We start from the raw sequence: 14982 nt of genomic DNA, 5'->3' as shown, positions 1-14982 counted from the left end.
TCTGGTGCTTTCTGCCTAAGTGACATCACATGTAGTGTAATCAAATACACTCTGGGCCACTCCGATGATTAGAAAGGCCTGTTCGGCCAACATGGTCAAATAATGGAGAGAGCAAATAATAGGAGAGCGCAAAATTGTTAACCCATTAAAAACACAACCAGGCATAATCGAGCTAAGCATCCGGGAAGGTCATTTTGATATCGCATGATCTCAAAGTCCAGCATTTTGTAAACTGTTAAGTGGGTGAAATCTCACTTTCAAAGGCCTGCAGGAACAACTCATGGTCGGCCTGGATCTGCTCCATCTTCGGCTTCTTCACAGAGTTCATCGCGGCGGAGGAGGAGGAGGAGGCCGGGTACACGGCGCCGTTGGCCTTACAGCTGGCCCCGCTCATGGTGTCACCCGAGTACTACCCGAGGAACAAGCACAGAGGACACACAACTATATATAATACAACACGGGGAGAGAATAATAATACACCAACACACGGTAGCAATCGAACTAATGCTATGTAGCAACACAGTGCTAACGCGTTTGCCACTGTAGCTAACGTAAAGCTATTTGGCTCATGGCTTTGTTTTGGCATGCTATTCGTACATACAATCAACACTCGAATTAAAAAAGTAAGATCCTAAACGGTAACTATATAGAAGTGGAAAATGTATTTGGGCTCTGAACAATAGATTATTGAAGCCAACCAGGGGCTATAGATCTGCTGGTTCCAGCTAACGAGCTAGGTGGCCATGGAGGCAGCAGCAGCAACACTCACCAGCAGCAGAGGCCAAGTGAAGAGGCGACAAGAGATGCTGGCTAGCTGGCTAGCTGTGCTGCTAGCATAGTGGGTTAGAAAACTAAATGCAATATGTCTGAGTTATCCCCTTGCTCAGCTACAAGAAATGGGTGATTTGAATCCTTGATAATGTAATGATTGAGCTTGCTATCTCAATATGATGCTGCTTGGTTTCCTCCATGGAGCAGAGACAACCAGCTAGGCAGCTACTCCTCTCTCAGCCAGTAGCAGTTCCACTGGCTGGTGCGAGGAGTAGGGTCCAGCTGCAGCGCCGGAGAATCCTCTCACTGGGCAAGCCTGTGGCAGCCACGAACCTGCGCTGTGAATGAATGAATGAATGAATGAATGAATGAATGAATGAATGAATGAATGAATGAATGAATGAATTAAAACTTTATTTAACAGATTGCAGAATGGGTACAATACAGTACGGCTCAATACACAATTGTTAAGGGGATGCAGACCAGAGAAAGACGTTTGTCTTATTTACATCAGGGTCCCCCATTTTCAATTCACATTTATGACATACACAACATACATGACATTTATGGCATAGGGACATACATGACATACAGGTATATAGTATTGTTACATTTGTGACATATATGATATGCAAATATACAGTACTGTTACCCATCCTGATATGATGGGGAGGGGACTGTACATTAGGAGGGGGTGGGTGGGAGAGAAATATACATACGGTGGGGAGAGAATATACGGTGGGGAGGAGACTGTACATTAGGAGGGGGTGGGTGGGTGGGAGAGAAATATACATACGGTGGGGAGAGAATATATATCGGTGGGGAGGAGACTGTCTATTAGGAGGGGGTGGGGGGGTTTGGACATTTACGGTGGCCAGTTTCGAATTGCAGCCTCCCGTAGGTGCTCTTTAAGAGCGGTTTTGAATGTGGGTAGGGAAAGGATTCACATTCCTTTACAGCTTTGGGTAGGGCGTTCCACATTGATGTGGCATAATTGCAAAACGTGTTTAGTCCCTTATTTAAGCCGAATTTGGGTTTAACATGATTTGTTGTGCTTCCTCTGGTGTTGTGGTTGTGGTATTCACTGACCTTTGGGAAGTATTTTGACATGTACATGGGTACCTTAGTCATATAGTGTATCTTGTAGACCAGGCCCATTGCAAGTTGCTGTACTCTGTCGTCTACTCTAAGCCATCCTGGGTAGTCAAAGTGGGCAGGGTGAGGTGGGTTCTAGGAGTAAGGTCAAGTAGTAGTCTGACCAGTTTGTTTTGTGATGTTTGTAATCTTGTTTTTAGCGCCTTTGAGGTGCTTTGGTACCATGCGGTGCAAGCATAGTCGCAGTACCCTTGAATGAGTGCTCCTGCCAGTCTTCAGGGTATTCTTGTTTATAGAGAGGAGATCCGGTACAAGAATCTAGTTCGTTGGTTGACTTTTTTTATTACCTTGGATGCAGTGGCGGCTGCTGACCAAATTTTTTGGTGAAGCACAAATTATTATATTATATTATATTTATAAAACATCCCCCAATGTGTGTGTCAGTAGTGGCTGGTGAGTTCAAAAATTGGGGAGGACGGGAGATAATAAAGAAGTACAGACACAGTGTGGTTATGAAGACAGCAGACAGACACTACAGTTAAAGACAACAGGCACTAGTAATAAATACTAATACTAGACACACACCTCACTTACACACATCACAATAATAGCTTAGTCAAGAAGGCAAATCAAAAACTATTTATTTACAGCAAGATCAGACCATTTCTCATCCTCACTGTTTCAAACACATCAGATGTGTTACACATACACACAGTCCTCATATCCCTCCTAGTTACACACAGTCCTCATATCCCTCCTAGTTACACATACACACAGTCCTCATATCCCCCCTAGTTACACATACACACAGTCCTCATATCCCCCCTAGTTACACATACACACAGTCCTCATATCCCTCCTAGTTACATATACACTCATATCCCTCCTAGTTACACACAGTCCTCATATCCCTCCTAGTTACACATACACACAGTCCTCATATCCCTCCTAGTTACACACAGTCCTCATATCCCTCCTAGTTACACAGACACAGTCCTCATATCCCTCTAGTTACACACAGTCCTCATATCCCTCCTAGTTACACACAGTCCTCATATCCCTCCTAGTTACACAGCACTGTATCTCTCTCAACCAAAGCTCTACTAGTAGTCAACTTCAACCAGCTGATATAGATGATGTCTGCTCTACAGTAACTAACTCAAGAATCAAGAGGTTTATTTGTCACATACATACCATAGGGCATACAGTGAAATGCGGGACACATACACACAGTTGCGAGAGTGAGAGCAGCACATCACCAGTTATCAAATGTATACTTCATAGACAGTCACGTTAGCTACCGGTTGTGTGGCTAGCTAACGTTAGCTCTCGATGAGTGAGTTATTTTGCACTTACCTATAAACACATGATACAGCCCCTCCACGAAATCCACTTGAGAACAGCTGTGTAACAAAGTCCAATAGGCCCTCGTTCATTAGATCCAAAGCATCAATTGCTTTTCCTCGACTCTAACGCTAGTTTAGCAGTTAATGGCTAATGGCTAAACAGCTGATTTTGTAAACAAAGCAGAACGAGCCTGCCTGCATTCATTCACATGTAAATCGAACTCCTCCCCCGCGAGGACAGCTGAGCCGTGAGACAAAGTCTCTAAACAGGATGACTTTACACAAAGTAATCTTACCTTTATAGATACTAAAACTGTTCGCTTTTATAATAAACATGTTGTTAAAAACTCAAATTCATTCAATCTAAAAAAAAAAGAGGAAAAAAAGAAAAAAAAAGTTTCAAGCCTGTATCAGGCAGTTTGCCGACGGCCGAGTTCTGGTCGATATCGCTGTGCATCTCTGATTGAATCTTAAGTTTGTCAGCACAATGTGGCACGGCGTGAACGCCAATCAATCAAGTGCGCTGAACCTCACTACCCGCCTTTTTTTTTAACTCAAATACCCTATTTTGATTGGATAATTATATTCTTAAGCCCAACCCGTGCAATCTTTATTAAGTGATTGACACTAGTGGTCTGCAAGGGCCTTGAAAATAAAGCCTGAGCCCTGCCCGAGCCCGTGAACTTCAGGCCCTGCCCGAAAATAAGCCAGACTGTAAATAATATTTTAAGCCCTAGCCCGCGTGAAAACCAGAAAAAAATTATTATTATTATTAAAATATAATTTTTTTTGTATTTGTTTTAAATATTCGAAACACGGTTTTATATGAACGTAATAAATAAACAAAACTAAGAAGCATTTACATAGCCTGTTTCGCAATGCCGTCTCTCCCAGTGCTCGCTTATATAGACTGACTCACACATCAGCCTCGTAAAACGTATTGAAGGCTATAGAATCTTCTTTGACACACACACACACACACACACACGACACACAATAGCCTACTCAGTCAAACAAACAAACAGAAAACAGAAATCAGATTTCGAGCAGAGCAACGTAATGAAAATCACAACAAAACAGGTAGCGAGTCGCGACCCAGCAAATAATAAACATATCACTCACCACGACGTCAGCAACGCGTTGAACACCTTTAACAAAACCGGCTACATACATCCCAAGAACAAATTAAAACGTTCGCCAACTGGCTATATTCCAACACAACCAATCGAGTTGAACTTGTCCCCTGAGTTCTCCCTGCGCGCTGCAGTAATTACATCCAAATGTTTCTCTGGCGCAAAAGAGAAAGCGAATCTTAAAACGAAGGTTATCCTATAACCCTAGTTATATGAAAAAAATAAAAATAAAAAACGGCGGTGCCCGGGCCCGGCCGAGCCTGAATAATTTATTAAAAAAAAAGCCCTACCCAGCCCGAACCCGCCGGGCCGGGCCCCGTCGGGCCTGGGCAAGGTTGCAGTGCACTAATTGACACCTGGCCATTATGTGTTACTGTTATGGGATCAGGCCATGTCACTTGGACATTTTTGAAGAAAAAAAAATTCACTGACATTGTTTTTTTCACAGAGGAAAACATTTCTAATAAAAAAAATAATAATAATAATAAAAAAAGAAAAAAATATATATATGTAATGTAATAATACATTTTTTTCTTTTTTCTTTCTGTATATTCTAGTGAAGTACTGCCTCACTAGTTGTCATGCAATAACCTCCACTGCTTGGATGCCATTTTGTCACAGGAAAGATTTGCCTCTATGATGGAACATGTAATTTCATCTTTCCTTGTGACAATATTGTCACCCACTGTAACTGAGAAGCCGTCGGTCTTGCTGAGTTTTTTTCCGAAGAGAATGGACTCTGTTTGTGTAATGATAGTTTGTTATCAGCGAGCCAGGTGCAGATTCTGCCGAGTTCTGAGATGAGGGTTTTTTCAACCTGTAACTTGTTCTTGTCAGAGACCAGCAGGGCTGAGTCGTCCGCGAACAAGAACAAGTTGCAGTCACAAGCTGACGACATGTAATTTGCATAAATTAGGAACAGTAGTAGCGGTCCTAGTATGCTTCCTTGTGGAACACCACAGCTCACTGTGAGGGGGGGGGGGGGGGGATAGCGTACCGTTTACCTGCGCTGTTTTAAGTGAGCGTGTGAATGAATGAATGAATGAATGAATGAATGAATGAATGAATGAAAACTTTATTTAACAGATTGCAGAATGGGTACAATAGTAATACAGTACGGCTCAATACACACAATTGTTAAGGGGATGCAGACCTGAGAAAGACTTTTGTCTTGTTTACATCAGGGTCCCCCATTTTCAATTCATAGACATTTATGACATACACAACATACATGACATTTATGGCATAGGGACATAGGTATTTAGTACTGATACATTTGTGACATAAACGGTATTCAAATATACAGTACTGTTACCCCTAGATCCTGACAGAGTATATACATATGATGGGGAGGGGACTGTACATTAGGATTTTGTTATTGGATTATTGGATTAATTGATTGATTGAAAATTGATTGATTGATTGGAAATGTTATTAATGTCCGCCTTGTTTCGAACTGGTTATGCTTAGGCCCTCTTTCGAAGTCGGTTATGCTTAGAGTTTATCTTTAGAGCAGGGCGATAGTCAGACCGCGCAGGTTCGTGGCTGCCACAGGCTTTCCCAGTGAGAGGATTCTCCGGCGCTGCAGCTGGACCCTATTGGGCCTGAGAGCTGTGATTGGCTCAGCACAGCTGTATATGACACACTACCCGCTTTCGCTCGCTACGATTTTGCGGGAAATCAACCCAGCGATACATCATTACCCTTTCATGTTTCATGTGGCTTTTTGCATTTTTTTTTATTATTTTTTTAGCCAGTGGTTAGCTATATAATAATAATAATAATAATAATAATAATAATAATAATAATAATAATAATAATAATAAATTCAATTAGTACCGCACTTTATATTTGTGAAAATCTCAAAGTGCTACATTGATTGATTGAATTGAATTGATTGAAAACTTTATTAACAGATTGCAGAATGGGTACAGTACAGCTCAATACATACAATTGTTAAGGGGATGCAGACCAGAGAAAGACTTTCGTCTTAATTGTTTACATCAGGGTCCCCCATTTTCAATTCATCGTAACATATATGACATACATGACATACAGATAGACAGTACTGCTACATCTATACATTTATGACATACCAGATTTGCAAATACAGTACTGTTTGTGATACGAAAAGAGTCCAGAAAAAAGAGTATATTTGACGTAGAAACTGTACATTGGAGGAGGTTGGGTAGGTGGGGGGGGGGGGACTGTACATTGGAGGTGGTTGGGTGGGGGGGGGGGGGGGGGGGGTTGGGTAGGAGGGGTGGGTGGGGGACACTGTACAAGCAAAACTGTACATTGGAATATTGACAAGACCATTGGAGGGGGTTGTGTTAGGACATTTACAGGGGCCAGTTTCGAATTGCAGTCTCCCGTAGGTGTTTTTTTAGAGTGTTTTTGAAAGTGGGTAGTTGTTGTGAAGGATCAGATTAAACCGAATATGTATATTTATTTATATATATATATTTAATTGTATTTGTATATCGTTTGATATCCCCTGTATATTCCTTGTACAATATGCATCGAATATCCCCGTTTCTACTAAACAGCCCATAATAGTTTCATTCTACCATTGGACGAGAACCTGGCGCCAGGTTGCCATACCCCTAGGTCCAAGTTCAATCGTGCCGCCTAACATGTCGAGGCAACCCCCGGTTCCGCGCAGTAATATGTCGGGCGAAATACGAATGGTACTATTTGTTCATAGCGCATATATATATGGCACCAGTAAAGTAGAACTTTCTTTTAGTCCAGTTCTTTACCCTCCAACAGAGTGACAGACGCAAAAGCCTCCCCACGACGCACGTGCGGTGTAGTAAGGCCTACTTGGCCCAGAATAGGCATTGAGATATCGTGTAGATTAATAGTTGAATGGTCATAGTTTGGCACCATACCGTCGAGTTGGACGTATTCTATTAAGCTAATAGTAGTCTATTTATGTATGGTGCATCGTTCGGTTAGAGTTCTACAGTTATCAGTACCCCCATCGTTCCTGACGTTATCTGGACGCTTAACCAGGCTGGTCAGACCCCTAGTGGTGATTGCATCCGAGGAGCTCCGGGCCAAGAGCGACTGGACCTGTATATTGGATTACTCTACCCAGACGACGGCGAGCCTTCCACGGCTTGGATTATGCTTTGTGTGCTTTGATTATTCCATGGATAAAGGCCAACACTGCTGAGTGTTGGAATTACCCCCCGGAGAGGACTCCAGGTGAGACGGCGCTCTACACGTGAGGTCGCCTCACGTCTCTCCGTTGTGGACCGGCAGATACCGTTCCACAGAGGGTCCAGCTGTATTCGTCTGCGGCCCGAGGTTCTGTGGGCACCGTGTCCAAGACTTTGGATTCTCCCAAGACACCGTCGGCCAGATGGGATACCGCCAGCGGCTTCTCTAACCCCCCCCTCCTACTGTCTTACAACCAGCGGGACCCCACCCCCCCTTAGTGTATCCAGCTATAATCATTTAAGTACCATCGCTATCGTTTCCTAAATATTCCAGGTTGTATACTTACTCCCTGCGCAACCAGAGATTGGACATTCAATGTTGATTTACCTATGAATACTCATTTGCCATAAAAGTGCATATTCCATATTTCAAATCATAAATGTAATTAAGTGATCGTTGTATACACCCTTTGCTGTATTAAACCTTCGATTTGGTACATTTGTGTTGGTTCGTTTCATCAGGTGGGAAAGTGTTCATCATACTTATATCTTGTACTGGGTGGCCAGAAGTTAAAGTACATGAGGTAGTGGTATTAAATATCATATCTAACAATACAGTCAGGGAATTGTACCCCTCAGTTACAATTGGTCCTTCGAGCCGGAGGGTAACTAGTGTAATATTAATATAGTGTTATTAATATCGAAATGGCCTATGATGAACACTCCACGAAACGATCCTCCTAACCTAGAACGCCCGCGGCGCAGACGACAGACACCTCAGTACTTAGAGGCTTACACTGTCAGTCAACTACCTAGCCTTCGACAAACGGTAAACGCGGTAAAAGTAAAAAGTAAAATTATGTCTGACCTTAACGACCAGGTTTCCCCGACCACAGAGGCCATAGTAGGTCCTAATATAACTGACCAAGCCCACGGTGGGGACCAGGAGGGAATTGACATGCCTTTACCCCCCGCGCCGCTGCCGGTGCCCAAAGAGACGCAGAGCGCGACAGACTACAAGCGCAACTAATAGAGCAGCTGATCAAAAGGAAAACTCCCTCTCCCTCCGCCAGGGGCTCAAGGAACTCGTCGAGACAACAGTCAAGAGCAGCGTCACCGCAACGAGCAAGCGACCCTGAACTTGACCAACAGACCGAGTCTAGACCCCCCGCAGACCCCCTTCCCATACCGGTCCAAGCGAGACCCAGCTACAAGGAAGGAGTGGCATACACTGCGGAGAAGCTAAACAAACGATTACAAGATCTGGAAGATCTGATAGAGGAAGAAGAGGGAGAAGAGGAGAACCAAGCCCGACGACAGCACAGTACTCCACCGGACCAGGAGGTCCCATACAGTCCAGGCTATACCCCCGCGGCGCTGCGCTACAGACCCCCGACTCTATTCACGGGTGAGCACGACGCACGACCAGCCCCGAGGAACAGTACCTGGACCAGCGGGCCATGGTACCCTGCCAGTACCAGCCCACAGCGAGGCGCAAGAGGGGACTCGCCCAGGAGGTCTCTCCCCCAACGCTCGCCGATGTATCAGCCATCCACGGCGTCATACAACGCCACGCCATCATTCCCAGACTTCGCCTATGAGAGTCGAGCACAGTACACGGAGCTCCGGATGTGCTTAGAGACAATGATGGTGGATGTCGCTGATGAACGCCACAAGTATGCAATATTACTGAAGCACCTGAAAGTACCGCGAGCGCACAATATAGCGCTAGCCTATGCTACCTCCTCGACCCCATACACAGCGGCCCTTGCAGCGCTGGATCAGAGATATGGACGTATATGGGATTACGTAATCCAGGAGATAAGGCATATTGACCGCCTACCCCCAGCCACAGACAATCGCTCACTAGACGACCTGTCAATCAAAGTGCAGTCCCTGGTGGGGATGCTGGGAGCTCAACGGGAGAAGGGCATGCATGAGCTATACGCCAACTCTAACGTTGAGAGGATTTTGGAGAAGCTGCCACCCGCAAGACAGGAGCGCTTTAGGCGGCAGAGGGACTACCGAGATCCCGACGGCCCCGAGCCATCCCTCCTTGATCTGGCCGACTTCCTGGCGAGAGAGGTCAGCAGCTTACGACTGGACACCTTCGGGCGGAGCACGCCAAGCTCCAGAGAGGGACCCAGGAGAATAAATGATGGAAGAAGATCGGTGACTGTCATGCACCAATCAGAGTCAGTACCGAGCAGTAGGAGTCACAGCACCCCCTCGAGAAAAGAGAAGTGGAAGATAGCGTGTCCCTACTGTGAGAAAGAACACTGGCTGTCACAATGCGACTCATTCACAAAGATGAATGCAGAAGAAGTGAGTCAATGGATAAAGTCCAACCGGCGCTGTTATCGATGTGCGCGGCCCCACATGGCAGCCGAATGCCGCCTAAAGAAAAGGTGCAGCCGGTGCGATGGAGCCCATCTGGATATACTACACGATAGTAACGGAAGACGGCCTATACCTGCACCACGGAGCGGCACCAAGGCAAGTGTCATGTACATTGACCCCGCCAGCAGCAACGGAGCTCAAGTGCTCTTAAAGGTAGTCCGTGTGACATTGAGCTACCAAGATAAAGTCATGGACACTTACGCCGTCCTTGATGATGGGTCAGAGAAGACCCTTCTGCTCGCCTCCGCTGCGACCCAGCTGGGACTGCGGGGGAGCAAGAACGAAATGACGATTCGGACAATAAGAAGAGATTTAAAGACGATAAAGGGCGAGAATGTCTCCTTCACTATCGCAGCCAACGGGCAGCCAGAGCGACGGTACAAGATCACAAATGCTTTCACCAGCCAAGAAATAGGACTATCGCAGTACACCTACCCTGTCACCAAGTTGATGGATAAATAATTATGTGCACCTGCGCCAATTACCTATCCCGCTCATAGACGGCGCTACCCCGACCCTGTTGATAGGCTCCGACCATGCAGAACTCATAGTCCCGATTGACCGGGTCCATACAGGCCCCCGAGGCTGTCCTGCAGCAGTCGAGACCCGCGTAGGATGGACATTACAAGGCCCCCTCGCTAAATCTCTCAACCGAACAGCAGCCACTAGCTGCTTCCACTCCAGAACGACAGAAGAAGACACCACTCTCCTGCAGCATGTCGAGAGGCTATGGACCCTAGAGACAATGCCCTTTAAGAACGAAAAGAAAGATATTCGCTCTAAAGAAGACATTTACGCCATCAACCTACTCGAGCAGGGGACAAAGAGAGTCACAGTCGGCGAAGTGATGAGATACGCAACTCCACTCCTGAGGCGAGAGGGAATGCCCACCTTTCACGCAAAGAAAGACGCCACGGAGCGCTATCTACTGAACACAGAGCGGCGCCTAGCCAAAGACCCCGCTCAAGAGAGTGTGTACCGAGCTGAGATTGAGAAGCTAATCACAGCGGGACACGTAACAAAGATTGACATTAAAGAGGCCGATCAGACGACCGAATCATGGTACGTGCCGCATCACAAGGTCCATCACAACGGCAAGGATCGCATTGTGTTTAACTGCAGCTACCAGATCGGATCCCAAAATCTGAATAAAGAGCTCTTGCCCGGCCCCACACTCGGCCCCTCCCTACTAGGCGTGCTACTGCGCTTCCGCCAGGACAAGGTGGCTATAAGCGGGGATATCAAAGGGATGTTCTTGCAGGTGAGACTAGTAGAGGAGGACAAGCCTCTGCTACGGTTCCTATGGAGAGAGAAGATCGGAGATGAGAACCCATCCATCTACCAGTGGGAAGTACTCCCCTTCGGAACCACATGCAGCCCGTGCTGTGCTACATTTGCACTACAGAAACACGTCACAGAGGACCCAGCAGCAGATGAAGAGGTCCAACACAGTGTGAAGAACAGTTTCTACGTGGACAACTGTTTACAAAGCGTCTCGACTCGAGAAGAAGCCGAGGCTCTCCTAATCAAGTTACGTGCCTCCCTAATCAAAGGCGGCTTTGATCTCAGGCAGTGGGCCAGCAGCGACCCGCACGTATTGCGCAGCCTCTCCTCCGCGGACAAGGCTGCCAGCAGCGAGACCTGGATGGCGACAATCCCAGGAGAAGCCCAAGAAATGACACTAGGATTAGTCTGGCGCTTCAAAACAGACTCGCTCCACTATAGACACAAACCCTTGGCCCCAGAGCAAGGAAGGTCGGCGGCGATACCGACCACCAGACGGAGTGTGTACAGAACACTCGCCAGACAATATGACCCGTTGGGATGTATTCTACCTTACACCACCAGGGCAAAGATGATTGTACGAGCACTATGGGACAAGGACCAGGGCTGGGACGACCCAATACCCGCACACCTTGCCTCAACATGGAGAGAGTGGGAGACGGAACTCCGCTCACTCCCAGGTGTCAATATACGCCGCAGCTACTTCCCATCCACAGTGAGGCCAGAGACATGCGAGATTGAGCTACACGTCTTCAGCGACGCCTCCGAAGTAGCCTACGGATCGGTTGCCTATTTGCGTGCCCAAGAGATGGGAGGAAAGATACACACTGCTTTCATACTGGCCCGCTCAAGAATAGCCCCACGTAAGCAACAATCTATCCCACGTCTAGAGCTCTGCGCAGCCCTCGCAGGAGCGCATCTAGCCACGTTAATCCAACGTGAACTCACCATTCCGGTGCATAGAACAATCTTGTGGTCAGATTCCACGACAGTACTCACATGGATTAAGTCTGATTCATGCAGATACAAAGTCTTCGTGGGAGTCAGAGTCACCGAGATTCAAGAATTAACAGAAGAAGCAAGCTGGAGGTATGTGGACACCAAACACAACCCAGCTGACGTCATCACCCGGGGAATGTCTCTGGATGACCTAACCCGTCGCAACATCTACAGTGACGGACCAGCATTACTCAAGCTCCCGGAAGGAGATTGGCCTACGCCCACCCCGAGGGAAGCAAGTAACGAGGAGGCTGAGAACAAGAAGCCTATGTTCTGTGGACTGAGCACTGTCGCCTCCACAGACCCCAACATAGATGACTGCATTACCCTAGAGAGTGCGCAACAAAGAACATTCCTGCGGCACCACCCAGAGATTCAGTCCACCACTGACATGTCAGCAGCTGACTACGAAGAAGCAGAACTTCTTCTACTACAACGAGCCCAGAGAGACTCGTTCCCCGATGAGCTAGACTGTCTACAGGGAGGAAACCCCGTCCCATCAGACAGCAGACTGATTCACCTGGCACCAGAGAGTGACGCACATAATCTCATCAGAGTGGGTGGTCGCTTGCGGAGAGCCCCCGATCTACCAGATGACATTAAGTACCCGATCGTCTTGAACAGCCGACACAAGGTCACAGAGCCGATCATAAAGAAATACGACGAGGATGTACACCACGCAGGAGCAGAGAGAGTCTTCGCGGAGATCAGACGTCGTTATTGGATATTGCAAGGGAGAGAAGCAGTACGGCACTTCCAGCGAACCTGTCTAGACTGCCGTAAGTGGCGCGCGCAGCCCAGCATACCACGGATGGCTGACTTACCCCCCTGTCGCCTCCGAATCGGCGACAAGCCATTCCACTCCACAGGCATGGACTGCTTTGGCCCGTTGTATACAAAGAGAGGAAGAGGCACCGAGAAGCGGTGGGGTATTGTATTCAAATGCATGACCACCAGAGCGATACATATCGAGCTCCTTCCGACCATGAGCACAGACTCATTCCTTATGGCCTTCCGGAGATTCACATCACGGAAAGGAAAACCGTCTACATTGTTGTCTGATCACGGGACCAACTTCAAAGGCGGAGAAAGAGAGCTGAGAGAGAGCTTCCAAGCTATGGGCCCAGAACTTAAGACCCACCTCGCTCCAGCCCAGATTGACTTCCAGTTTAATCCCCCGAACGCACCCCACTTCGGTGGAACCTGGGAACGAGAAGTACGTTCTATAAAGACAGCCCTGTATGCCGTACTCGGAGCCCAGACTGTGGCGGAGGAAGTCCTAATGACAGTCCTCACGGAGATCGAGGGAGTATTGAACTCAAAGCCCCTCGGTTACGTCTCCAGTGATGTAGCAGATGTCGACCCAGTCACCCCCAACACACTCCTAATGGGGCGGCTGGACCCCGCGCTACCCCAGACAATGTACAGGCCCGAAGAAGCGAACGGCCGAAGAATGTGGAGGTACAGCCAAGTACTAGCTGACAAGTTTTGGAGCAGCTTCCTACTTCACTACCTACCGTCTCTACAGACCCGCCAGAAGTGGGTAAAAGAGAGAGACAATTTGACAGAAGGAACAGTCGTCATGATAATTGACCAGTCACTACCCAGAGCTATGTGGCCGGCTGGCCGCGTAAGCAAAGTGATCACCGGTGCCGATGGCAAGGTCCGAGCAGCTGAAGTACTCGTCCAAGGGCGCACTTACACACGTCCCGTGGCGAGGCTCATAGAACTGCCCCGACTCCCAGATACTATCGATGATGACCATGACCCTATGACTTTGTGAGTTGACTGACCCTTACAGCGGACCTTGAGTAGTAGACAGTGCGGTTAATCTGTCTCTGCTTAGCTAATTAGGTGGGACTAATTAGGGGGCGGCTGTTGTGAAGGATCAGATTAAACCGAATATGTATATTTATTTATATATATATATTTAATTGTATTTGTATATCGTTTGATATCCCCTGTATATTCCTTGTACAATATGCATCGAATATCCCCGTTTCTACTAAACAGCCCATAATAGTTTCATTCTACCATTGGACGAGAACCTGGCGCCAGGTTGCCATACCCCTAGGTCCAAGTTCAATCGTGCCGCCTAACATGTCGAGGCAACCCCCGGTTCCGCGCAGAAATATGTCGGGCGAAATACGAATGGTACTATTTGTTCATAGCGCATATATATATGGCGCCAGTAAAGTAGAACTTTCTTTTAGTCCAGTTCTTTACCCTCCAACAGAGTGACAGACGCAAAAGCCTCCCCACGACGCACGTGCGGTGTAGTAAGGCCTACTTGGCCCAGAATAGGCATTGAGATATCGTGTAGATTAATAGTTGAATGGTCATAGTTTGGCACCATACCGTCGAGTTGGACGTATTCTATTAAGCTAATAGTAGTTTATTTATGTATGGTGCATCGTTCGGTTAGAGTTCTACAGTTATCAGTACCCCCATCGTTCCTGACGTTATCTGGACGCTTAACCAGGCTGGTCAGACCCCTAGTGGTGATTGCATCCGAGGAGCTCCGGGCCAAGAGCGACTGGACCTGTATATTGGATTACTCTACCCAGACGACGGCGAGCCTTCCACGGCTTGGATTATGCTTTGTGTGCTTTGATTATTCCATGGATAAAGGCCAACACTGCTGAGTGTTGGAATTACCCCCCGGAGAGGACTCCAGGTGAGACGGCGCTCTACACGTGAGGTCGCCTCACGTCTCTCCGTTGTGGACCGGCAGATACCGTTCCACAGAGGGTCCAGCTGTATTCGTCTGCGGCCCGAGGTTCTGTG

The 14982-nt window shown here is 47.3% G+C and overlaps 1 protein-coding gene across 1 annotated transcript in view; it reads right to left on the bottom strand.

Annotated features, from left to right (window-relative positions):
• Positions 1–999, bottom strand: part of suz12b (SUZ12 polycomb repressive complex 2 subunit b) — a 43650-nt gene extending 42651 nt beyond the window's left edge. Inside the window, exons 1-2 of the mRNA XM_084319329.1 lie at positions 770–999; positions 256–409 (exon numbers count right to left, since the gene is read on the bottom strand). Coding sequence (XP_084175455.1) covers positions 256–394 — 139 coding nt within the window. The 5' untranslated portion in view covers positions 395–409; positions 770–999. The remainder of the gene's footprint in view (positions 1–255; positions 410–769) is intronic.
• Between the last annotated feature and the right edge of the window lie 13983 nt (positions 1000–14982).

Source organism: Notolepis coatsorum (assembly GCF_963971535.1).
Source record: "Notolepis coatsorum genome assembly, chromosome: 7".
NCBI lineage: Eukaryota > Metazoa > Chordata > Actinopteri > Aulopiformes > Paralepididae > Notolepis > Notolepis coatsorum.
The sequence above is the reverse complement of the archived record's forward strand: the minus strand, read 5'-3'. Positions and strand labels throughout refer to the sequence as shown.